General features: G+C 41.0%; 2 protein-coding genes across 2 annotated transcripts in view; both read left to right on the top strand.

Moving 5' to 3' along the window:
• r3hdm2 (R3H domain containing 2) overlaps positions 1-16,168 on the top strand; it is a 32,601-nt gene extending 16,433 nt beyond the window's left edge. Inside the window, 25 exon segments of the mRNA XM_079459921.1 lie at positions 2,187-2,340; positions 2,499-2,705; positions 3,040-3,081; positions 3,553-3,642; positions 3,746-3,859; positions 3,862-3,880; positions 3,997-4,075; positions 4,456-4,515; positions 5,272-5,412; positions 6,260-6,368; positions 6,487-6,582; positions 6,782-6,813; positions 9,682-9,914; positions 9,991-10,205; positions 10,367-10,468; positions 10,574-10,852; positions 11,270-11,399; positions 11,516-11,676; positions 11,750-11,907; positions 11,989-12,089; positions 12,272-12,417; positions 13,204-13,348; positions 13,872-13,966; positions 14,224-14,308; positions 14,955-16,168. Coding sequence (XP_079316047.1) covers positions 2,547-2,705; positions 3,040-3,081; positions 3,553-3,642; positions 3,746-3,859; positions 3,862-3,880; positions 3,997-4,075; positions 4,456-4,515; positions 5,272-5,412; positions 6,260-6,368; positions 6,487-6,582; positions 6,782-6,813; positions 9,682-9,914; positions 9,991-10,205; positions 10,367-10,468; positions 10,574-10,852; positions 11,270-11,399; positions 11,516-11,676; positions 11,750-11,907; positions 11,989-12,089; positions 12,272-12,417; positions 13,204-13,348; positions 13,872-13,966; positions 14,224-14,308; positions 14,955-15,277 — 3,114 coding nt within the window. The 5' untranslated portion in view covers positions 2,187-2,340; positions 2,499-2,546 and the 3' untranslated portion in view covers positions 15,278-16,168.
• A 761-nt stretch (positions 16,169-16,929) lies between these two features.
• On the top strand, positions 16,930-21,933 carry stac3 (SH3 and cysteine rich domain 3; the record flags this gene model as incomplete). The annotated part of the gene is made up of 12 exons (XM_079461060.1): positions 16,930-16,979; positions 18,974-19,052; positions 19,401-19,557; positions 19,644-19,741; positions 19,943-20,024; positions 20,515-20,612; positions 20,691-20,748; positions 20,850-20,893; positions 21,052-21,155; positions 21,261-21,312; positions 21,613-21,750; positions 21,835-21,933. 12 exons carry the CDS (start codon positions 16,930-16,932, stop codon positions 21,931-21,933), a joined length of 1,059 nt encoding a protein of 352 aa, XP_079317186.1.
• Positions 21,934-27,038: the final 5,105 nt, after the last annotated feature.

Genomic DNA, 27,038 nt, shown 5'->3' with positions numbered 1-27,038 from the left:
GATCTGTTCGCAAGCACTTACTAGTGAGGTTGACTATTGAGAAATTGAGAAATGGGATGAAAAATAAGAAAATAATTTGAGCAATTGTCATTGTATGGATCTGGTGCTTATCCGAAACATCTTTTAGTTTCATACTGTTTGTGGGAATCAAACCCTTGACTTTAGTGTTAATAGCACAGGGGTATTTAATTAAACTTCCAAGAGGTCTGGTCTTTATTATTTTGTTTTAAATAAATAAATATTTAATGAATTTAGCCCAGTTGGATATACTGTATAAAAGATATGATCTTCTATCAGGCCATTTATTTCATATTTTGATATATGTATGTATGGGCTCAGTGGCTTTAGGGAAATGCCCTCTTCATAAAAGTCTGATAATTAATATTTGTCAAACTGAATATTCTGTGAAAATATAACCATAGGTTCATAGTGGCAAATGATCAATGACATAAATGTTCCTGAGAGCGCGTGTGATGTGATTCGATATTTTGTTGCAGTTATTGGTGTGAAATGTTTCTGAGATGGGACTGTACCGATCATCAGATCCGATGACGTCATCCTCCTCCTCACATCCACCGACTCCTAAGGGAGCGACTCTGACTCATACCCCCCACCCCACATTTACATTTACATTTATTCATTTGGCAGAATGATTTGGCCACATGGGTTGGATCCCTCCTCTGCTGTTCACCCCCTCTTCCCTTCACTCATTGCTGGCTGCTTCATGACTCGATCTGTGTGCAGCAGGATGTTCGACAGTCGCTCTCACATACACCGGCTTTGTATGTGTGTGATGGCTGTTTTTAGCAGGGAATCCTTTTGTGACGCACGTTTCCTGCATTAGTGATCTGGCCGTCATTGAGTATTCACCTCACACACACAGACACACATACAGTGTTATACAACCACATCCGTCTTTTCCATCAGGCGAGCAGATGGTGAAAATGTTTCTGTGGTTTAATCCATTACTTCAGTCTTGTTCCTATCATCATACAGGAGATGGACTGTGTTTCTCATCCGTGTGTTATTTTTGTATCTGATACGCGTGTTGTATCGCAGGTCTGTTATTTTGTAACTTGCAATGCGACGCTGAGAGCCGATTGGCTGTGTGAAAGTCTGGTATTTATTTATAATTTCTCTCTCTCCGCTCTCCTTTTCTTCTCCGACACAAATGGTAGCAGATGAGGGTGTCGTTGGCGTCTCCTTGGCAACAGGAGGAGAGAGAGCGCTATGGCTCATTCATGGGCGCTTCTGTCATTTGGTGTCACTTCATCTTCAGAATGAGTCTCCGTGTCTCTCCTTCATGCGTTTGGAGTTGAGTTCTCGAGAACGTTCATTGCTGCGGCACACTCGACGTGTGTGTGCATTTTATTGGCGTGTGTTAGGGCGATTGGTTACTGATGTCATGTGCTCCTGGTGACGTCTTTTCTGCAGTCGGGAATCCCAGCTCTCTCGTTCTCTCTCTCCCTCCACCCGTCTGTCTCTCTGCAGTATGACGTCAGTGTTGGAGTTTCCTTTTCTCAATGTCTGTGTGCTTTGGAGTGTGTCGTGCCTTTGGATTTGTGTGCTTTATAAACTGCGTCTCTGTATTAATAAGGTTTTGATTTCAATATTTGTGTATTTTATACGTTTTATCTGAAAACCCGGTGATGAACAGTACAAAACTTAAAGATATGTTCTAAATGGAAATGTACATAATGTACGTATGTAATACTGTATATGCATTATGTATACTGTGCACGGTATGTTTATCTTCTTTATGGATAAAATACACTGATGACCTAAATTTTCGAAATGTGCAGTACGCAACCAAAGCACACAGAGTGAAAAACTGTATCCCACAATGCAATGCGCTTGACCATTCATTACCAGTGTTATGAATTAACCAACTGGAATATCAACTGCGATATATACTATTTTCACTTTTACTCATTTAATCGGACAAAGTAAAATGAAAAAAGGCGAAACAATATTGTTTTCAAGAAGAACCAGATCGAGTTAAACCACGTAATGAGGTCATATGGGAATAGTGTGTAGTTTAACACTGCACGCTGACTTTGCTTCTGTTTGCAGTCGTGCATTCTGTCCCACACACACAGAGAGCTCATTGTGTGTTTTCACGCTCATTTGGTTGTACTGTTATTTGTCCTGAAGCTGCATCAAACCAGTGTTTTTCTCTCCAACAGGTGGCGCTCTGAGCACATTGTGCAGGATGCAGGAACTCTGAAAACACATGCTTTCATCATGATGTACCTGCCACCCTCTTCTCAGTTATAGGAGCACTTTAAAGCCCACAGGCACCCACACACATACATCACACTACAGCTCCAGGTGTGTCAGGTAAATAATCGTTTGAACGGATTATAACTATGTATTTTTCAGGGATGAGACACGTGGAAATCGTGTCATCTGTCTGAATAATACTTTGTGTTGTACAGTTTAAATCATTGTGTTTTTATTGAGATTTAAGCCTGTGACGCATTCTTTTTTTATCACAGCGTGATCTCTCGGTAAAAGTGGAAAGTGTGCAGCTTTTCTAAGGGAAGATGTCGTTGGTCTTCCCCCCCGACGGGATGGAAGGGGGCGACATCCTGCCCGCTGACGGTCCTATGAGCACCCGTGGAAAAAGCAGCCCGTCTATTCCCTGTAAAGACACCAACACTGACAGTACAGAACCCGATGAGAACATTTCACAAGACGCGCAGGTATCATAAGAAACATAGAAAGCACATATAAACATACAGAACACACACATGACGTCACTTCCTCTGTTCAATTAAACTTTAACTTTAGTTTATTTAACATTTTAAAATAATTTGGAGGTCTTCTACTATAACTATGTACAGAACTATTTGGATTATTTTGTTTATTACACCCCACTTAAGGTTGTGGTCCTCTTTTTGCTTTCATTTACACTTTCATTTCATTCTTGCTTTCATTCATACAGAGTTCCTTTCTGTATTGCCGTTTGGTTCATCATCATTCAGTGATTTTAATGGCGTACGCATTGTCAAACAACATTTTCATTTGTTCTTACAGAAACGATGTCAGAATCACGGCCACACTCGGAAACGAGCCAAGGTAAACAAGCGCACACACAAAGCTTTTGGCAAATATTAAGAGAACAACACAACCACCGTCTATTGAAAACTAGACGTTTGGATGTGATGCATTTGAGTGTTATGATTCTCATGCAGCCACAGTGTTTGATGGGAAATTTAGTTTTGGCAACAAGTGCATCTTTTGGCATGAATCAAATGAATCTAAATTTGTCTACATTTCAGAAAACATTAACCCTAAATGCATATGATTAATACCTATTAAATGACACTGTATTAAAAGATTTTTAATAGTTTCGCACTGATTAATCCGACTATTGTGATGTTCATGTGCTCTTATCTCCTAAATAATGTCCTTCACACTGAAACAATGTTTCTGCTGACATGAATCTGAGCAGATGTAGTTACATTTGAACTGAATATTTTAACACTTGTCCGTGATGTTTCGGTTTGCCTTTATCTCTCTAATCTCCCCGTCTGCTTTTTGTCTCAGTCTAACGCAAAGCTGAAGCTGGTGAGAAGTTTGGCAGTGTGTGAGGAGTCCTCTGGTCCGTTTTCAACAGACGGTCCTCCAGAATCACAGGTCTCTGTCTCTCTATCTCTCAAACACACACGCACACACACGGCATTACAATCTGGTTTGACTTCAGTACTGCAATTCACATTGAATCTTTGGACATTATCAGGATATTATTCAGCTTCACATAAGTTGCCCGTCTGATAAAGAGGAGGAGAAATCTTCAAAAGATGAGTATGAGAATGAAGAAAGGGAGAAGAAGGATAAAACCCCACGCAAGATGCACGCAAGATGCTTTCCCGTGGTAAGACGTCCTCGCTCTTTATCTTGTGTTCTGGTTTGGCACCATGTTTCACAAGTCAGAGCTTTTGGTATAAGTCACAATGTGATGGTTGAACTTCTGTTTTGTTTTCGCTGCAGACTCCAGTCAAGAATACACAGATTCTACAGGGATTGATGTGCATGAGTTTCTGGTGAACACACTGAAAAACAACCCCAGGTACAACAATCTTTCCGTCCTGATTCTGTAGATCATCTCACGCACTAATGGACATGCTACACATTATAAATGCTATGCTTGATCAGCACTAGAGCATACGCTCATTCTTTTTCCCCGCCCGAGAAAACGGTTGAACATTATTTTTGTGTCAGCTTTTCCTTTTTTAATATTAAGAGTAAAACAATCATGACAAACACATTCTTTAGGATTCTTTGGAGACAGTAAATAATGATGTATTGAAGTCTTGAGTTTTTTCTCAAGAGTAGCGCAGCGCATTTCTGAAGTGAGTGTTGAATGTCCAAAGTTGACATGTGACAATGTGTCTGGTTGTTCAACGTTTTATTTGTATTCATTATTTTGATGGTGTCTGTCTTTTTCAGAGACAGAATGATGCTGCTGAAGCTGGAACAGGATATACTGGAGTTCATTAATGACGAGAAGTGAGTTTCATACACAAGGACACTAAGAACATATTTAGACATTTGTCTTTCTGTGAAACATCTTAATGTCGTTGCATGAAAAATGATGTTAAAACCTATTACAAATCTTTATTTGCACATCGCCACTTTTCTCAGAACAAGACGATTGTTAGGCTTGACGTTACAAAACAATATACTTTAAAGTATGGAAGTAGTTGTCAGAATTTGCTTATTTACACCTCTGGTTCCTGTTAAAGGACACATGTGTGATTTTGATGATAACTGAAACATGATGGCATGTTTCTTTGTGATTATTTGGACACTAGGATTCACAAGCAGTTGATGTTTGTGGCCCTCTGTTGGTGGCATGAGGTCATTGCAGGAACTGGTTTTCTTATGATTTAAAAGAGATGAAGGAAAGTTGAGTTATTTTGGTTGCTGGTCCAATTTCTCAAATAACTCTTGTTGTAAAATAGATTTATATTAATGTTCCATATGACCCAGAAGTACACCACTGAAGTTCTCAACGGGGTTCTTCTTGCGACTATCGATAGTTTATTTATTGAGTAAGTCTCCTAATTCCAAATGTTTTACAGTGATTTTACTACGGTTAAGTAGTATACATGTGTTCGACAGACATTTATCAACTCTGAAATTATTGTCGTCTTGTATAAATGGTCAGATCTAAATTTCCGAATGTTCATGCAGTTTTGTTTCTGTGGCGCTGCAGTAGATGTTTTTGTTTTTTGAAGTTGGATTTGTGTGTTTGTTTTACAGCAATCAGTACAAGAAGTTCCCTCAGATGACCTCATACCATCGCATGCTGCTGCATCGAGTCGCTGCATATTTCGGCATGGACCACAACGTGGACCAGACAGGCAAAGCCGTCATCATCAACAAGACTAGCAACACGCGCATGTAAGAAGAATGTTCAATGGCCGTCCCCTAGGGCTGAACGATTTTGACGACAAATCTAATTGGGAATTTTCTTTTATTTTTACCATTTACTAAGCGATTTTTTTTTTTAATAAAGAATATCAATAAATCATGGTTACCAATATTAATAGAGAGTTATATTGGACAGATTAACCATAAACTATAGGCCAGGTTTAAGATTATATGAGTTTATACATCTTTTTTAGAACTAACTCAATCATTTTAGTATATTGAATGATTTGTTAAATTTCTAGCCATGTGAACATGTAATAATTACCACGACAAAGCACTGACAATTAAGCTTGGTGTAACATGATATTCTTTAATCAGAGAAACTAAAGTACATAAATATAAAAGAAAACACTCAGCAGTTTGATAATGCAGTTACTGTAATAAACATATGATAGAAACACATAGACACTTAAACACTGTCTGTTAACTTACTAGACAATTATAAAATAAATCTTGTGCCACTGCTCATGGTTCACATACAGACGTGCAGCAAGCATGCTAAAATAGAGAGAGACGCGAATGTGGTCCAACACGCTGTCTTCACTCCCAGGCAGTCACTACGAGAGAGAGCAAGCTTCCGTCCCAAGCACTTTGGGGAAAAGGAGAAAGCTGTGCATTTTCCATGAATTTGAATGCTTTTGAGATGGTACTGGTCAGCTTCGAGCACGGTTGCATCAAACTGTGCATCCCCATAGATAATCGCAGTCTTTGCGGTTAGAAAATCGTGTTTTGTCACGAACAAATCATTCAATGAATCGTTCAGTCCCCCATAGGATCGATAGTGAAATAAATCTCAGGCCCTGACTGTGTGTTTCAGACCAGAGCAAAGGTTTTCTGAGCACATTAAAGACGAGAGGAACATGGATTTCCAGAAGAAGTTCATCCTGAAGAGAGATGATGCCAGCATGGATAAAGATGATAATCAGGTCTGTATGCTGTTGTGTTCCAGATGTTCCTTCTTCCTTTCTGTACACTTGTTTGCAATAGATGACAACTTTGCTACGCTTCGTTCTTATATTTGTGAAATCTCTGTACTCTGCTCAGATGCGCGTGCCACTGCAGGACGGCCGTCGCAGTAAATCCATCGAGGAGCGAGAGGAAGAGTATCAGCGTGTCAGAGATCGCATTTTTGCACGAGAAGTAAGCGCCAACATCTCAGCTGGCTAGCTTGTAGAAATCTAATTCAGCCACAGTTTTTATGAGACGTATGTGCAGATCCACACTAAACGTGTGCTCACAGATGGTGCTAGGGTTTTGTTTGTGTGTTTGTTGTTTCTAATCATATTGTTTCTGTAGTTTTCCAATAAATTGTATTTATTGTGTGTCTTTTTCTCTTTAGTCCTCGCAGAACGGATACATAATTGAGAACAGGTGAGACAACAGCTTCACTGAATCTGTCTTTCTCTATCCCGGCTATGACTGACCCCCACTGCTAGTTAATATAGCACACAACTCCCTCACTGTTTGCTTCACAAAACTAAAACAGGATTGTCTGCGCCTAATATTTCTCATTATATTAGCTTTGTTTTCGTTATGGCTACTAACCCATCAGTATGTCAACGTTGCCAAAAATGGCATTGTCTTTGGATAAGGTTATATATATATATCTATAGCATTGCTCCTTTAATGGTAAACATTGAAACACTCTCTTCTATCATGATAATGTCGTTTTAATTGCATTTCTGTTTTTTAAAATCAGGACTCAAATAGATTTAGATGATAATTGTAGTTTTTATTTACGTCCCACACACGCACTCGTACACAAACAAACACTTTCTGTAACCGACGGCCGCTGTTTTCTTCAATGTGACCCCTGCAGACTGTCCACTGAAGGCTACTCTTCATCCTCACAAAAGAGGAGGCAGATCTTTAGGTACTCTCTCTGATGTGTGTTGCCATGCTCCGTGGTGACCGTGTGTTGCTTTGCGTTGGCTCAGTGCACGGTTGGGCTTGCTAGGGGCCCGTGCATGGCTGTTGTGTGGTTCAGTCTCTCTGGAAATAGACAAACCATCTTTGCACTCTCTGATATGCAACTGCATTTTGATGTGAGTCTGTGTTTGCGGTAGCTCGGTTTCTTGGGTTGGGTGGTATGACTCATTTTATATCAGTGACGCGTTCTGTATTATGATTGGTTGGTAATCGTTTACAATTTAGTTAACAATGGTCTATTTTCCCGTCAGTTATACCTTTGGTGGCCTTACGAATGAAAGGCACCTCATCTCATGTAGTTTTTCTTTTACAACTTAATATTTATGAATTATGAACATTTCTCGACTGTAAACTAAACTGAACCCTGTTTTACGTTACATCTGTATTATCCTCATATCTTAGTCTTATATTTATGTGTATATAACATAAAGCACTCCTGTCCACTGATATCTGTGTGGATAAATCAACAGCAAAACCTATAACGTCTAAATATATCGTCACACCGCCCAGCCTGACCTGTTGTTATGGTTACAAAATAGGATGTTCCTGATTTGTCAGTCGCCATGCTGAGCTGGAACACAGTGTGTGATGTTTCCTCATGTTACCTTTGAAACAATATAACGCTAGTATTGCGTTTCTGAGCGTCTGCGTGTATTCGTGTTATAGAGATCGGATGCGTGAGCTCATGAGATAGCGGATGTGTTTGAGATGCAGATTGTGTGTCTGCAGTGAGCGCAGATCTAAAACAGGCAGTGCAGACGTGCCTTTAGAAAGCTCATTCATTTCTTTACACAAACACACATCACAGGGGTTTGTTTGGTGTTCTGGTAAAATTTTTCACAGTCCTTATGTTTGCGTGTTGATAACAGACGTGCGTGTGTCAGCTCAGTGTTTACTAGGAGGAGATGTTCCTGTATTCTGTCTTGGGCTGTAATACTCGCTGCTTCATTGAGAAAATGAATATTTGTGTTGAATGTTTTGTTTGTAAGTAAATACGATGACATTGAATAAACATTGTATTTATGTGGTTTGGCCCAATCAGAAGTATTATGGGAAGTCTTTGTCATTCTGTCTGCTTATGTTGAGCTGGAATAGATTGAATTTAGCATTTCTGCTGGTGTAGCAAATTTGTAATATTTTTCCATATACTGTGTCGGCTCAGAGAGAAACACTTTCTTTCCTGTTTTTTTATTCTGTAGTTTTTTGTTTTCTATACACAGAATGCTAATGTGTAATGCAATTTATAACGGTCCTTCAGTTTCTGTATCATCTTTTGTTCATTTAACCTGTATAATCTATAGTTTATGAATGATACTGGTGAACTCAGCTTCTACTTTGACCAGAACGGTATGTGTTTGCTAGTCTAAAGCTGCAATTTATAACTTTTTTGGGGTTAAAAATGTATTGAGTTGGAACAGTTGTCTTTGTACTGTGTATATGAATTTAGTATTTATAAACACTTACATGTATACATATTTGGGAAACATTAACATGTATTTATTTATATTTGCCAAAATGTAAATTGTATATAAACATTTCTTAAATATATGCGTGTATGTGTGTATGAATACATAATCAACATGCACAGTACACAGACATGCATTATGTCAACACAAGCTTTTATTCTGCATGCGATTAATCGTTTGATATTAAAACCTCTTAATCCCAGTTCTCAACGGTGAGATCATGAAAATGATTTATACATTGAGCTGTTGGTTTTGCAGGAAATGTCAGTTTGATGTCCTTTGACTTCAACCTACATAAACACAACTCATAAAGTAACCTGCAGTCTTACATTTGAAATAAAAGTGCTGGTAGAAGCCAAAGTTACGTATTGCAGCTTTAATAAAGTTCAGCAGCTACACGTGATGCACTGAACATTTTCTGAGCTATGGAGCAGATTACTTTTTATTGATCGATTGATTATTGGTTTGATGTTTGTATAGTATACGTGTGCCATCGGTAACACAAGTGTGTGTGTGTGTTTATATCTGTCGTAGGGCTGCACAGATGATGTCAAACTCAGAACTTGAGCAATAGTGATGCGTCAAATGTTTGAGCGTTTTCATCACTGCATGAGTTAGAGACTGTGATTCGTCAATCACTTTCGGTGCCTGTGTGGTGCAGCCCTGCTCCGTGTTTCTCATGTTTCTGTTCATGTGTTTAGTCAAAGCACTTTCTCTCATCAGGATGTTGTTAGTTGTGTCAGGTTATCGTGTTTTTATTGGTACGTGTCTGTGTGGAGCTCCCGTTGTGATGCATGCATGTTTGCTATTCAGAAATAGCATTAGTGTCTCCTCTCGTTCGCAGGGGGAACCGGGAGAGCTCCAGCCGGGCGTCCAGCAGTCGGCAGAGCAGCACAGACTCCGATATGAAGAGTTTGGAGCCGCGGCCGTGGAGCAGCACAGACTCCGACAGCTCCAACCGCACGCTGAGACCTCCGGTCACCAAGGCCAGCAGCTTCAGTGGAATCTCCATCCTCACAAGAGGAGACAGTCTGGGCAGCCGGGGGTCACAGGGCAGCACCAGGGGCTCTCGCACATGTGAGAAGTCAACCACAAATGGATTGATCATAAATAAGCTGATCTTACATGTATGGATGTGTTGTGTGTCTCGCAGGTCTTCCTACAGTAACTCAAGATGTTTGCGCTACAGTTCAGCCGCCCCAGCAGAGTCGAGGTCTCCTGCCATGCCCCCCTAACTGCCCATCCAGTGCCCCTCAGACCCAGAACCATCCGCCCCCGCCACCACAAACCGCCCTGCTGCCCACCCCTACACACGCACACGTACACACTCAGCACGCCATCAGCGGCCACAATCACATGCTGCCTCAGGTGAGGACCACACACTCCTAAACTACTGGATTATAAATATTCACTGTACTCCGTTTGTATTTTGGAAACTTGATCAAGTAAACTAACGTTTCTGCTGTTTCCCCTCAAACATGCTTCCGTTTTCTTCCTTCTAAACGTCTTTTCCTATCTGTGCTCTGCAGCCGGTGGCCTCTCTGCAGCCATCTGCGCAGGCTGTGTCTTATTCGAACCCCTCATGCCCTCAGGTCATCCTGCCTGTTTCTACTACCCAGCAGTACAGCATGGTACTACTACACTGCTATCAGTATATTTCCTCTTTTACCTCGTTCCCAACCTCTCTCACGCTCGAGTTTGACTTCTCAAGTATTTTGTTATTTCTCTTTCGTCAGGGAGATGAGTTGACTCCAGGTTTCAGGCAGATGTCTCTCAGTCGTCAGGGCTCCAGCGAGGCCCAGGAGCCGCCCAGCCTGTACCCGCCTCCGCCAACCGTGCTATCCCAGCATCCCCCACCACAGCCCAGCTACATCATGCCCCCTCCACCCTCCGGATACCAGCCTGCTGCAACCCACCCGCATCCTCCTCCTCCCCAACCCCCTCCTACTCAGCCCATCCTGCAGACAGCGCCACCTGCGCAGGGCTACATGCAGCCTCCTCCGCCCCCACAGCAGGTAGGATGTCTAACACCTGTTGTGTGGTGTGACAGTTTTCAGTTTCTCTGGATATCTCGCGGCTTTTAATGAACTAAAACAGGATGGATAAACTGCATGGTTTGTCGACTCTTGAGTAAATCACAAAAATCTGTGAAAATCCGCTACAATCCCAAGGTGATAATGGAAACTCATTTCCTGTGTAAAATGTTTTTAAATAATCTCTTGCCAACAAGAACAGGAAGTTGGCAGAATGGCAGTAGAAACGTATAATGTCAGAGTAAAACAAAGCGTCAGAGCTGCAGTAATATTGTGCAGGATTTATTTAATGTGCTTAATGAAGAAATTTATTCTCGGTCGAATTCCGGTCTGGATGTCAGAGGTGATGCTGGGTATGTCCATGCGTAATCATTCTTTCATCTCCTCTCTTTTCCTCAGATCCAGGTGCAGTATTATTCCACAGGCGCTCAGTATCCTAATTCGGGCCAGCAGTACCGCTCCATATCTCATCAGGTGTCGTACCCCGCGCAGCGCTCTCAGCCTCTGCCCCCACCAGCACAGCCCTCCGGTCAGCATCACTACAAACATTCAATCTCACGTCGAAAGCTTTTATTGCTAACATCGTGCTAACATTCAGACACTACTCTTACACACATCACACATGAGTTTTGTTTGTTTGTTCAGCTCCTCTGCAGCCTATGATGACCAATCAGCAGCCTGCGTATCAGGGCATGATGGGAGTTCAGCAGCCACAGAGCAGCAGTATGATGAACACGCAGCGCGCGGGCATGAATGGACAGATAACAGGGATGATGGTCCAGTATCCCCCCATGCCCTCCTATCAGGTGTGTGTGTCTGACATCAGGCGTGTGTGTGCGCACGTGTGTGACACTCACACAAGCTGTGTGCTCTTCTCAGGTGCCTGTAGCCAATGAGAGTCAGTCTGTGGTTCAGCCGCAGTATCAGCAGCAAGTGATGGTTCCGGCGGGTCAGTCGGTTCAGGGTGGGATGCCAACCGCTGCGCCCATGCCTGTTTACTACGGTGTCCTGACCCCCACGCAACAGAACAGCTCAAGGTAGACACAAATCACTTTTATATGACAAAAGTTTGTGTAGATTGAAGCTGACTGTGTGTGTGTGTGTGTGTGTGTGTTCAGCCCATCTGTGGGTTACCTGCAGGCGCCCAGTTCAGACCAGTACCAGATGACCCAGTCCACCTCACCCTGCAGCCCTCAGCCAATACAACAGCAGTATTCAGGTATTCACATTATATTTAATACAGCTGCATTTTCAATAGAAGGATCCACACATCAACGCAGTGAAATCGCAGAAGTCTTACTGCACACTTCTTGTGCAGTTTTTGTTTATAAGCTTTTATTTTGATGTGTAAAAGCGTCTGCCAAATGAATAAATGTAAATGTAAATGTAAATGTGTTGTAGGGGTCCCGCCCCCCGGGCCTGGTGTGATGGTGATGCAGCTCAGTGTTCCAAATGGACCACAGCCTACCCAGAATCCTCCACTGGTGCAATGGAACACCTGCAAATACTACAGCATGGAGCAGAGACCTAGCAAACCGGAGACACAGGTATGATACACACACATCTGATCAGACTGTATGTAAAAACAAAAACATTCATTTTAAGCGCCCCTGTAAATGTCCACTTTGCTTTTAGGATAATGTCAAGCAGTGGGATTCAAACTTTATGCCAAGCACCCCCCAAATAAGATAAACTTTTCGGGAGGGACCCCCTTTCTAAAATAAATACCCATCTATCATTTTTATGTGTCAAGAAACGTATTTCAGTTCAAATGTGTTTTTACTGAAGCAACTTTCACTTTAAGTGTGAATAAATGAACTATAGTGTGTAGGCATGTAATGATTGATTCAAAATTTTATTTTATTAAAAAAAATGTACAGAATGAGTTGACTGTCCTTATATTAACCAACTAAGACTTTGTCTGTGCATATCCGCATTAACCAAGTGTGCAGGAAAAAACAGCGGCCCCTGCTGTTCACAACATGAACCGATTTAAAATCGTTCACATATTACAATCGATTTTCATCCGGCTCACAGTGAATCATTACATCCCTAAAAGTGAGCAAAAATGTAATAATTCTGGAAACTTTGCATGAAGCAAAAAGCAGATGAACACTTAGAATGAACTTTGTTTTGGAGAAAATTATCTTTGCGTTGAAAATGTAAACAAAAAGATCAAATAAATGTTTTCCTGAACATCGTTTCATTTCATTCACATTGCATACCCCTGATGCAGCTCATGTAAATATGCAAAGGTGGAGCAGATGTAGTGCTTTTACACTTAACGCTATTAGTCATCCCCCCTGTATGTTTGTATATATATGTGTGTGTAGGTCAGCACTCAGATCAGCACTCCGCTGGCGTCTCCCACACAGTCTCCTGCTCCGTCTCCCTCTGGCAGTGTGAACAGTTTGTGTCCGGGTCTCGGTCCGCTGCCTCTCATCTCTCAGTTCCCCCGGCCCGGTGGGCCAGCACAAGGTACACGTGCTGTGTGCTGCAGTTTATGGTTACACCTGCTTTAAGAGATATTTATGGCCTTTTCTTTTGCATTTTCTTGTATTTTAATCTATTTAACTTTTCTGTTAAGTTTGTTGTACTGACCGACAAGTATTTTTGTTTTCAAAGTAAATGTTTAGGTGTCACCGTGCACATAATGAGCCTCATTCATGAAACGTTAAAGCTCAGATAAATTTGTGTCCTTCCCGAAACCTTTCCTCCGGATTCACAAATGCATCATGCATAAGATTCTAAAAGGCTATATGCTTACAAATAAACTAATCAATTAAACGACATCCACCAAAACGTTTTCGCCAGCTAAAATAATAATACCTGGTGCTCTTCTGTAAGCAACCAGCTGGTGGCGCCTGAGAACGCTTTGGTATCTCATGTCATCAAGAAAGTACATTGGACTGCTGGTGTGTTGTTCAGTCCTCCACCCATCATGCACAACCACAATCAGTCCTAAAGCTGTCATGATGACCGTATGTTTGTGTCTCTGCAGATGCACGTTATTCTTTACTGGGACAGCCTCTACAGTACAGTCTGTGTCCTCCACCCATCATGCACAACCACAACCAGTCCTACAGCTCCCATCAGGTGCGATCATATGTGTGTTCGTGTGCGAGTCTGTATGTGATTTGACTACTGGTGATGAAGATGTTGATCAGATTAAAAATAAAAGTATCACCACCTCACAAACACTGTGTGTTTGCTTTCGCTGGATGTTACATTTACTTATTCAAAGAACATAGTATGTCTTGATTAAGGATCTGCCTAATTGAATCTCTCTGTTTTTAAGTCTTACATTATTTTATTGACTGTGTGTCAAAACATTGTTTTGTGTGTTTGCTCAGAGTCAAGGTGGAATGAAACACGGGGCTCGAGGTAAAAGACAAACACTTAAATCCGCCTCTACTGATCTAGGAACTACTGACGTGGGTAAGACACGCTTTATATACACATTAGGGATGTAACGATTTTCTTAGGTTGCGATGCAATTCACGATACTGATCTCACAATACGATTCCTTCACGGTTTATTTTTACAAATTAGAAAGGAACAACTGCTCTTTTATTATTTCTCAAATGCTTTCTTTGTGAAATTTAAATATCTTCCATGTCAAATAAAAAGTCCAAATCAAATAAAAAATGAATAATACACAAGTCTCTTTAATATAAACAAACTAAGTCTTTGTCTGTGCTTTTCCTGGATTTTAAGAAATAACAGCATATCCAGCATTTTCCAAGTTCGCAGTAAACACAGCGGCCCCTGCTGTTCAAAACATGTAATGCGATTCAAATAACATCTCAACCGGCTTGAATCGTCACATTATAATCGTTACATCCCTAATACACATACAACCTCATGATGTAAAGTCAGAATTCACCCGCTTTACTTATTAAATGCATTATTCATCGCTTTAGGTTCATATTTGTTTCCATAATCTTTCTTTTAACAAGTCATAATTATTTCTGCCTCCATAAGAAAACAAATGACCCATAAGATCAGAATCACTGTCCTGTTTATGAAATCAGGTCCAGTCGACATTTTAGTCATCGGTTTATCTCTTTGTGTCTCCTTGCAGTGGTGAGTCGCGTGTTGGAGGTGACCGACCTCCCCGAGGGAATTTCACGTCCGGAGGCGGAAAAGCTCTTTAACCAGCTTTTCCACTGCGGTGCCAAGATACAGTGGCTTAAAGATCCACAGTGTTCCCGGGGTCCCGGAGGAGGGAGATGTGATAACAACGACCCCGCGCACCTCTACACCGTAGTGGCCGTGTTCCCCAACACCATGGCCGCCCAGAGCGCCTCCTTCAAACTCAACAACAGCGGCGGGAGTTTGTTCAAACTGCGCGCCACGAAAAATAACTATGACCTGCGCGTGCTGGAGAGAGCGAGCTCGCAGTGAGTCCGGAGAGGGAGAGAGAGATGAAGACGCCAAAGGGATGAGATCGTTCTGATGTTCTTTAGGGATTTTTTAAATTATTTTATATCATTACCAGAAGAGCACACATAGCACAGAGATGTGTGGCGTCACACACGTTAAAGAGACAGTTTACTCAAAAGGGATTTCGTCGTTTACTTGTCGGATCGAATCTTGAACTGCTTTCTTCAGTGGAACACGTTTTGTTTGTCAAATATGCTGGCCCGTTTTAAACAAAGTGATGGAGGTAAATGGTAACTCTGATTATGTGGAAAAGAACGGACAGAATTTTCAGAACGTCGTCATCTATGTTGATCTGAAGAAAGCATTTCATCTCTGTAATACAACATGAGATTTGTTTATGGGTGAACTCTTTCTTTAATATTGGCACTGAGACGACAACTCACTCCTCTTACACCTCAGAACTTCATCTAGATCTCCGTCTGTCTGTCTCTCTCTCTCTCTCTCTCTCTCTCTCTCTCCTCATAACCTCTCTTACGCCTGCTCACCTTCTCTTTCTTCCTCCTTCACTTTCTTTCTATCATTTCTTGCTTTCTGTTTAGCCTTAACGCTGTTGTGGATTTCTGTATTGCGCTCTTTACCCCCTCCTCGCTCAGACGAAAGCTTCTTTTCTCGGTTCAGTATATTTATATAAGTGATGTAAGGATTATAAGGAATAATCTATATATTCAGTGATTATTTTCCCGTGGATAAGTTGACCCCCCTCGCCTCTTCTCGTTGTGTTTTACGTTGAGCTGTGCAGAAAGTATCGAGGTATTTAAAAAGTGCACAATGATTGCGAATGTCTACTGTAAATTCCATTTAATCTGTTATTTTTTGTTTGTTTTTAAAAATATAAAAGATTACTGAAAGATATCCAAAGAGTTTGCTTTTGTACAATGTTGTTCGAGTGTGCAAATGTGTGATGTTCATGTTTGCAAATTGCTCGGAGCATAAATGTGTGTAAAGGAATATAAATATGTGTGACTGTATAATTCAGTCTGATTGGCAATACAGTATTTTCCTAACTTTCATGAGAAACTTTATAACTTTAAGTGACGGCTTTTCGTATCAATTTGTATGTTGTGAATCGAATGATTACTAGTGAAATCAAATCGTACAATAATCCGAATTAGCCACATCGTAAAATAGTTGGGTTTTGCTGTGAGATTATGTCGTAAGAACACTAGATTTTGGAGTCAAAAGCCGCATAAACTGGGGCTGATGGTCTTTCAGGAATGTCTGGTTATCGACTCCATCCTCAATGTGTTGAAATAAAACGTGTTACGCTGTTTTTCGAGATGAAAATGTAAAACCCATTAGACTTTTTTATAAAGTGACATGCTCTGAACATTATGACACGTTACTGTGGTCTATGAGGTTTGAGGTCCAGAGAGATTTCACACGGTCAGCTGTACGGCTCTGACAGGTGCAACTGCCCGAAATTCCCTCAAATCCACACACGACTGCTGATGGACTCCACCAGCTGCTGCCGGCTGTCCCCCGGAGACCACCCAACACCGTGGGCTCTTCCGGTCTAACCAGCATGACTTAGTGGTTTGATTTGAAGATGAGCTCAAGCTTCCAGTAAAGATCTCCAACAGAACATCAGTGTTCTCACAGGTAAGAGCAAACGGATGAACTCGACAGAGAGTGATTTCAGTGAAGCTTCTGGATCCATTGACAGGTATGAATTCATCTTTAAAGAGTTGGTCAGCTGCCTCTCAGAGACGTGCGCTTCACTTGAAATGAAGACCATAACCTTGAAAGAGTTGTGCTGCTGTTGTTCTTGTATTTGGAAATGTGTTCAAACTGACCTGTTGCTTCATACACAATTCACCTCCTGCTGTGTCTTGATTTTAATATCATTAAAATAATGTAATGAAACCGCTGATGTATTCATTTGAGTTTGACCTATACATGAACGCAGGCATCTTTAGCCCTCATGTTGGATTATTTAGGACAAACATTTCTAATAACTTTGCAACATGGTTAATGCATAAGCAATAGCCTATACTTCTACAGCATTTATTAATCTTTGTACAAATATAATCGTTCATAGTTTTATTTACTGCGCATTTCCTAATGTAACCAGGTACAACTTTTGAAAAAGTAAGAAAAGTTGGAATAAACATGTACAACGTTAAAGAAATGCTGTAGAGGTTTTAGTTTATTGTGAGTTTGTTAAATAATGTAGTAATGTTGACAAATGGAACCATATTGTAAAAAGGTTTATTTAACAAACTGAACATGTAATATTCATTGGCACAAACGAAGATGTCAAGTGGTATCAGATGAATGTGTGGTCTTGTCTTCTCTGCAGTTACTGTTTCTCTGCTGGTTAGTGAGCAGTACTGCAGGTGTCCGCTGTGGGTCATGGACGAGTTTGATTCGTGAGTGTTACTGTCATTCATAAAACTGATCCGTACTGTTCACAACAGGCTTCTCATAGTGAAGGATATCTGTGGAGTTCTCCATGGTTGGAATTCAACATGCGTTTCAGGCGTCATCGTGTGACATTTATTCTATTAAACCATTAAAACATGCTGTTCATTTACTGACAAATGCTCATGGGACACAAAAGCATCTCTGAACTGGAGACAGTCCATTGAACCACATTACAATCTGACAAAGACGTTTGAAGATATTTGGACTGCTTAACAAAACATGCTCACATTTGACTATAACCGAGACAGTTACGTTATATTGCGTAAAATTAAAGCACATTTTTAGACCATTAAAACTTTTCCACGGAGCCTCGATGGACTTTTGACACTAGACGTAAATCCTCCAGTTTTAAATATTTTAAAGTCCAGTTAACTGGAAGTTTGAAGGGGAGGAGTTAACGGATGCTCCTCCCGAGCCGTCTAACATACGTCATTTAAGATGACAGGAAGTACGTTTTTCAGATTTTAACTAAAGGTTATGAGGGGGAAAACACGCATTTTTTAAAAGAGAAAGACATTGATAAACTATTTACAATAAAACGTGTATTTCGTGAAAATAGGCATTGTGATTTGCAATTTGACTGGGACTTTAAAAAATATGTATATGTACGTTATGTCATTATAATTTGTATAATATTATTTTGCTAATGCTGATGCAAGGGTGTAAGTCACGTTAAATTTGACATTCTCTCTTTTGGCAGCCGTTATCAGACTCAATCTTTTTATTTTTTATTTTGTTTAAAGTAGTGAAAACTGCTATTTGAGCAAATGAGAATGCAAAAAAAGATATTTTGTGGTAGTCTCCCATTCACAGAAGTTCACACAACTATTATGACCCGTAAACGGTCAGTCTTACACTAAAAATGTTGGCGTTTAAAATAAATATCTTTACAAAGGTTTGATCTTAAAATCGCTAATGTCTTTATTTAAAATAGGTCCATAAAAATCATTCACCTCAACTCAACGTTTTCTTCTGACACATTATTGTAGTTTTAACTGAGCCAACAGAAAAGAAGAAATTTAGTTTATACATTTAGAAAGAAGTTAAGAGGTCTGACGTTTTCAGTGTAGTTTTGTCAAATTCAGACATGTCCAAAAAAATGTAGAACCAATTCATGGTCCAAAAACCCCTGTATCAATAACTGTGGGAACTGTGTGTGTTCTGTTTGTCTTCAGGTCCTAACAAATTCTGTTTCTATTAACACTGTCAGCTCCGTCTTTATATGTTTTACAGTCAGGATGACAAAGACTCGCTGGATATTCACGACCATCCTCCTGCACCAGACAATGTGCTCCGAGAAGAAGACCACACAGTAGGTTCTGACATCATCCTTATACCTAACAGAAATGTGATGGAAACATGATGCAGGGATGGTAATTGTACTTCTGTGGTTGTAATCCTCTGTTCTGTAAAGAATTCGTTCAGACCATGTGTTCTGCGTCTCTCTGGTTCTTCTGTGAGCTTCTGTTTCTGTCCTGCAGTAGATCTATTTAAAGAAAAATGGTCGGTGTTAAAGGGGACGGCTGCTGTTTTTCTCACAGATTATTTTATTTCAGAAGAATGTATATAGAGATTTTTTTTGTGTTATGGTTCCACTACTTTACTGTTGATGTCATTTGGGGCCTGTATAGATACAAATACGGTGTGTGTGTGTTCACAGGTGTATTTTATCTATGATGAAGAGGTCGAAGAGGAGGAAAAAGAGGAGCCGGCCCCCCCAGAACCGGTTCAGCCCGTAAACGACAGACCGCACAAGTTTAAAGACCATTACTGCAGGGAACCCAAATTCTGTGATGTGTGCGCGAGGATGATCGTGCGTAAGTTCACAAGTCATGTGAGGTCGAGCTGATCCGTGATGTGTTTGTGAAGGTGTAAACGTTTCTGTCTCTCTCTGTGTCTTCAGACAATAATAAATTTGCTCTGCGCTGTAAGAACTGTAAGAGCAGCATTCATCATCAGTGTGTGAGTTACGTGCAGCTTCAGCGCTGTTTCGGCAAAATAGTGAGTGACAAACATGGAACATCTCTTACACAATTGTTTTTTTGTCGTAAACATTCGAATAGGAGTGTAACTTATATTTCATCTTTATCTTATATTAGTTTTTAGGCAGTTTGTTATTTTGCTGTATGGATTAAGCAACTTTTTTTGCTGTGTAGCGTAGAAACTCAATGCGGGAACGTCATCGACTCTCTTTCTCTTCAGCCTCCAGGTTTTAGGCGAGCGTACAGTTCTCCTCTCTACAGCAGTCAACAGAACTCCACAATTAAAGAACTGCTTCCGTTCTGTGAGTCACACATATGCAAACTTTACCGCTGCGTCTGCAAAAAACATTCACCGTACAATGTGAAACGTTATATTTTTTTCACTGCCTTAAAATGAGCTATTTCTATCTGCATACACTGCAGGGCCCTTTCCGTGGAATTCTCCATCTTGTTTCTACAGTAGCCCAAAACGGCCAAACTTTAGAGCTCGTTTCGTACATAGGTTATCTTCTTTGGGAAAGAAGTGAAAACGTGACGGCATCTTTGTCCCGTGTCAGCCGCTATAGTGCTTCGAAAGAGAGCGGTGGAATGAGCCATTGGTTGCAATTCACACCCTCAGCACTAGATGGCACTAAATTTCATTCACTGTACATTTAAGCGAAGTCCTTGAATATAATATATGTAGAACGAGCCAGTAAAGATACAAAAGTGAGCGCAAATTTGAAATCGTTCACTTCAAGTTTTTGCATTGCACAATTAAAATCTACAAGCTCATGTGAATTGTTTTTGCAGCTCAGTCGAATCGCACTGATCCCGTGTATGAGACGCTGCGTGTCGGTGTCATCATGGCCAACAAGGAGCGGAAGAAGAACTCTGAAGACAAGAAACACGTGAGCAGGAGAGCCAAGGTTCAGGTTCATATTAACTGATGATGTCACACTCTGAGCTCTGTGTTCTTTCTTTTCCAGATGATGATGGAGGAAGACGAGTCTCAGCCTAAAGCAGAAGAGGGCGCTGGAGAGCCAGGTCAGATAACATATAACAACCAGGCAAACATCATAATCCCTTAACTGCTGGAAAACGTGCCAAAGTTTAAAGAAAAAAGTTTGTCGTTTTTCTGTCCGTAGCAAATCCAGAAGTGGCGAAAAAAGACAAAGCAGCAGATGACAAGGTTAGAGAGTAGAGATGCTCAATGTGTGTGACGTAAGATAAATAATGAAATAAATAAAACGTGTCAATGCCTTGTGTAACAATGTAAATGACTTAATATGTTGACAGTTATGAAAATATATGGATAAAGGTTTATGATTTGGGTTTCTTTCACAACAGAACAAAAAGCCTCAGCCGGGCAAACCGGGCGTGTTCTCTCAATCTCATTATTATCTCGCCCTGTATCGCTTCAAAGCCATAGAGAAAGATGACCTAGATGTCCAGTGAGTGTTTACTAGCACATATACATCTATCTCACACAATGCTGTCCTGTTTAAACTCCTTTGTTGTCTTCGGTTGTATTTATATCTGTGTGAGTGTGTCATCAGTCCAGGTGATCGTATAACGGTACTCGATGATTCCAATGAGGAGTGGTGGAGAGTAAGTCAAAACACATGTCTAGACACTTGAATGTCACTGTATTTGATACTAAAAGATGATAAATGGGAAAATTATGATTTGTTGGGAGGCGTGTTTTGTTTGTCCACAACAAGTATGCCCAAAATCTGTATAAACATTTCTATTGAGAAGAATTAAATGAGAAGATATTGTCTTTATGAATACTAATGTATTAGATTGAAACAGCGCTTTTCAAAGGGCTTACATGGAAGGGGGGGTCTCCTCAAGCACCACCATGTTTTATGAATAGTTCATTGAATGCTGATTAAATCTGTATTTCAGGGGAAGGTTGGTGACAAATCCGGCTTCGTGCCTGCCAACTTCATCATCCGTGTGCGCTCGGGAGAGACTGTGTACAAAGTCACGAGATCCTTCGTCGGAAACCGAGAAATGGGCCAAATAACGCTGAAAAAAGACCAGGTAAACACACACACACACATGAAGCGTGATGGAAGTGTTTGTCTGAGACAATATTCAGTGTGATTTCTCTTGTTTTGTGTGTAGATTGTAGTGAAGAAAGGAGAAGAAGTGAACGGATATTTAAAGGTCAGCACTGGACGCAAGCTCGGCTTCTTCCCTGCTGACATCTTACAGGAGATCTGAATCCGGCTGTACTTTGATTTCAGAATCGTCCCCAATCTGACACGATGATTCATAATATATTTGTAATGATTATAATCAGCTTTGTGTCAAATCTCGAGAAGTTGTGACGTGTCTTCATTTAGATGATTGTGTTTGTGTGTGTACTAGTTATTCATGAAGTGTGTACACGTGTGGCCCGAACACACCGCCCAGTGACGCCAGAAAGGCTGTTGAATCATAACAGACAGAAACAAATACAGTCAAAACAAGTAACGTGTGTGTGTGTGATGTCATTATAAGGGTTCGAGGTCAAGCTGTTGTGCAGTCTTTCTCCCTCTGCCATTCTGTCTCTTCTCTTGCGCATGTCTCTATGTTTCTCATCCTCAATGTCTAAGTCACTCTCTTCCTCTCCTGTCTGTTTCTCGTTTTCCTCACATCTGTCTTTGCTTCTGTATGCGTGTCTCTCTCTTTCTCTCTCTCTCTCTCTTTCTCTCTCGCTATCTGTCTTTCTCCTAAACCTCTCTGTCTCTTCTCTCACTGTCTGTCTCTCTCCTCCACCTGTCTGTCTCTCTGTCTCATCTCTGTCTGTCTGTCTTTCTCCTCCACCTGTCTGTCTCATCTCCCTGTCTGTCTCTCACCTCCACCTGTCTGTCTCATCTCTCTCTCTGTCTCGTCTCTCTCCTCCAACTGTCTGTCTCTTCTCTCACTGTCTGTCTCTCTCCTCCACCTGTCTGTCTCTCTGTCTCATCTCTGTCTGTCTGTCTTTCTCCTCCACCTGTCTGTCTCATCTCTCTGTCTGTCTCTCACCTCCACCTGTCTGTCTCATCTCTCTCTCTGTCTCGTCTCTCTCCTCCAACTGTCTGTCTCTTCTCTCTCTGTCTGTCTCTCTCCTCCACCTGTCTGTCTCTCTCTCTCCTCCAGCTGTCTGTCTCTTCTCTCTCTGTCTGTCTCTCTCCTCTACCTGTCTGTCTCTCTCTCTCCTCCAACTGTCTGTCTCTTCTCTTTCTGTCTGTCTCTCTCCTCCACCTGTCTGTCTCTCTCTCTCCTCCAGCTGTCTGTCTCTCTGTCTCTTCTCTCTGTCTGTCTCCTCTCCTCCACCTGTCTGTCTCTCTGTATAATCTCTCTCTAGCTGTCTCTCTCCTCCACCTGTCTGTCTGTCTCCTCTGTTTCATCCTCTGTCTGACTTTCTCTTCTTCCTGTCTACTTCTCTCTCTTACTTTGTCTGTTTGTCTCCCTTTGTATGTGTCTTTCTCTCTTTGCCAGTTTTCTCTTTGTTTTTCTCTCTCTGTCTGTCTGCTGTCACTGTTATGTGGATGTGGTTTGTATGTGCGACACACACTGTAGCTGTCATTGCGGTGGCTGATGCCGGCACAGGTACCCGCTAAGCTTCAGCGGTCACATGATCGGCCAACAGCAGCCCCCGTCAGATACGGGTCACTTCCTGTTGACGGGAGACGTCTCAGTGCTCTGGACAGGGGCGGTGTGACATGAGATCAGACGTGTCACAGCTCACTTCTGACCTCTGTCATCATCAGACTGCTCATGAAGTCAGAGAGAAGAGAAACAAAAGTGAGATCTGTTAATCAACTCAATATTTACTGGTTTGTGGAATATAAACGGTGTGAATTAAAAATAACAAACTGTAAATCAGAACGTGGAAACGTTAAAGTTCTTTTTTATTATGCGGAACGCAGGGGACACAGGCGTAAGTGTCACGCTTATACAAGTATGATTCATTAAAAAATTGGTCAAGAATTTACTCTGTAAACCAAACCAACCAGATGAATCATGAATTCATAACAATATTTCCATGAAAACAGTGTGTTAGTTTATGGAGTAAATCTATTATTTTGCAGCACAATTACAAACATAATTTTAGTGTATTTAACACACTGACCGTTTTTATTCACGTTAACCAGCAGATGTCACTAAAGCTCCTTGTTTCAGGCACTGGTCTCTCTCTCTGTCTGTCTCTCCCTCAGCATCATTGCTTTAATGCTGGCTTTTGGGGGGAATCTGACAGTAACATATCCCAACATGCATTGCAGAGACACGTGTTTACATGAAACACATTTATTTGATGAGTATTCTAAAATCTTTAAACAAAATGGAAAAACTTGCTTTATTGTGAAAGTTTATTGCTATTCATAGTTGGGTATTTTGCATCCCCTCCCAAACGCTTTTGCTTGTTCGAGCATTAAAACGATGTTTTTGCTGTTCGGTTTGGTGCCACTAGAAACATCCTCCTAAGATTATGAAATGCCTCTCGCAGTCCCAAATGCACCAGAACGACGTTCTTAATGCTGCGTAAAATGCCACGTTACTGTAAAACATCTCTTACTGTAACGGTTTGAAGAAGTCTTCAAGGTTGTTAAATTATGTCTTCAATCGGGATGTTACCTGGTACTGAGGTTAGTTTTATCACCGCCACTTTAAAAAACACAAGTATGTCTTACAATCAAATATAACTGTGTCTGTATAGGCCTATAAACTATACGTGACTTTTATACAGAACAGTCAAAAAGACGACTGCTCTTAAAGGGTTAAACACATTTTCCTCTTTCAGGCGGCGTATTTATTGACTCAAATCCCCATATTTCATCTTATTTGTGTAACACAAATTTACCCCAGTGCATGATGGGTAACATTTTTATAGCAATCTGCCTCCTGATTGCATTCAGGGCTTCATCTGTCCTCTGATGCTCCAAATCACATTAGGGTTTGGAAGTAGACTCATCCATCTCCACCTTTAGACTTTGAGAAATGCTGTAAATGTGGTTAAAAATAATGGATTAAGTGTATTTCAGTGGCGGTGCGTGATCGAGCAGATATTGATTGAACACATTGTTTCAGCCTCTCATCTGCACCATTACGCTGGTTTTTTTTCTTCGCTTCCCTCACTCAAAGACATGAAATGCATTATAACATTAAAGCAGGAAATGAGAGGTTTTGAGGGGCCGTGCGCGGTGTTATAGCTTGGCTTTGTGCGAGCGTGTGCGGGTGCGTGTTTGTCTGTTTTTTGATAGGACCTTTTTTCTCCAATTTCTCCTGCCATCTTCACACTCTTTGTTTCACTCTCTCCGTCCCTCGTTTTTGTGTGTGTCTGTTTTGCAGAGCTCGACTGTAATGGTTTAATCTGTGAGGCATAATATTGTATCTCTGACGGGACTCTTTGGAAATTCGTGGAAGAATAATTCTTCTGCTTCCATCTCATTTTTCACCAGCGCCGAATTGAATTATCTAATATGATTTGTATGCTTATTAATCTTCATTATTCATAGATTCTCAATGGTTTTGCTAGGGAACGATATTTCCGTGGTTTTTATGTAGTGAGGTAATGAAATTGAGTTTTATTAAATGATGTTGAAGGGGACGGGCGCTCTCGGCTGTTGTCTGGTCTGTCTGTCAGCGATGTGACTCACCTGAACTTCAAACTGACAGTCGAAACAATATGATGAAAAGCTGTCGTACCAGTCAGGGACGGCCGGCAAAGAAAAATCTCTCTCTCTCTTTACTCATCGTTTCTCTTTGCGAATTCGTAAGGCTTTTTTGACCTGACACACTTTAGCTCAGTGGTTCAAGACCTATTGAAATGATTTATTAGCAATCAAATGTATAAATATTACCGGTAACAACACTGGCCTCAAGCAAAATTATGAACTTTTTTTTTTAGTTTGGTCTCTAAATGTTAAATGAATGAATTAGCATCTAATTGATGTTCTGTTTTTATAAGTTAGCTTAATCTTATTCGTGTTGTTTAGCATCAATATTGTCTTCAATTTAAAAAAACGGACAAGAATCCTCTTGAATTCAGCTATCGACTGTTTTCGCTATTGAACACTGATGTTAAAATCTTACAAATATCGCTCGAGGGAACAAATGGCAGACATGTTTTTTTTCTCATTTAAAACTATTTTGCTTTTATAACTGTCGTCCGTTATTTATAATTTATTACCTGAATATCCCTTTCCAATTTTTTTGTGAAGAATGTCCAACATTGTCTATATTGACTATGTTCTCTCTCTCAAACACACAAAGAGAGTGACGCACATACACGCTGTGATGTTCTGGGATTATTTAAGATATTACAGAGGTATATAATTAAACAAAGTGATTGAGTGTACAAGAATCTCTTGAAACTCTAAACACACACACACACACACACACACAGAGAGATGCTCAGATGGCCTTTAGGGATGGAGCACTGCTAAAAGAGCTTCAGGGTTGGGAGCAATTAGAGTGTCAGACTCTGGAACGCACACACACCTGCGTGTGTTCGGGGTCCGTGGGCCCTGGGGAGAGCCCTTGAGAGCGTGTGTGACAGTGTGAGCGATCATCATCATTAGCATTATTTATTCGCTAAGCGCAGGCTTACTGCAGGGCTCACACTAATAGAATTCATGAGTGTGTATGTGCAACCTGTCATTACACACATCTACCTCGCTCATTCTGTTGTGTTTTGACTTGTGTTGTAACTTTCTGTTGAAAGGTCGCAGATGTGTATTTGGCCCGTTTGAACCATTTTGAGAGCGTTTGATTTGGCGCGAGCTGTTTTTCTTCTGCAATAACTCAAATTTATCCAAACACACGTATCCCCGGAGTTTTGATCTTGACCGAAACTGATATCAAATCCTGACTTGAGGTGGAACAAAGACCGAGTACAGATGTGGCTGAGACCTTCAAAAAGTCCTGTTCGGTTTCAAGTAATACGACGTCACGGTTCACGGTGAGGCAGACTCAGGGCCGCTGCTAGCCATTTTTGTGCCCTAAGCATAATTCCATTATGATGCCCCCCCCCCTCTTAAAGGTGCAAACTTTTCTTCAGTAAACAGAATAGAAAAACAAAAAACTATCAATGTTTAACAGTAAAATCTCAATTCAGATTAAATTCGAAATTAAAGTTACTCGCCCCGCTCGACACAGGCTTCGAACAGACGTCGGTCCGAATGGGAGACTAGCGCTCTAACGAGGAGGCTAAAGCATCTTTGTTAGTTGGGTAGTGAGGTCATGCACATTTCCCGAATTTAATTTGATTAAACATGGACTTACCTGCAAGTGATGCACGGGCATCATCTCGCAGTTTCTTCTTCTTTTTTTTCTCTGATCCTGACTCCTGCTGTCTTTTC

This window comes from Barbatula barbatula (genome assembly GCF_947034865.1).
Source record: "Barbatula barbatula genome assembly, chromosome: 7".
In the NCBI taxonomy this organism is placed as follows: Eukaryota; Metazoa; Chordata; class Actinopteri; order Cypriniformes; family Nemacheilidae; genus Barbatula; species Barbatula barbatula.
Note: the sequence above shows the minus strand (reverse complement) of the source record. Positions and strands in the feature narration are given on the sequence as shown.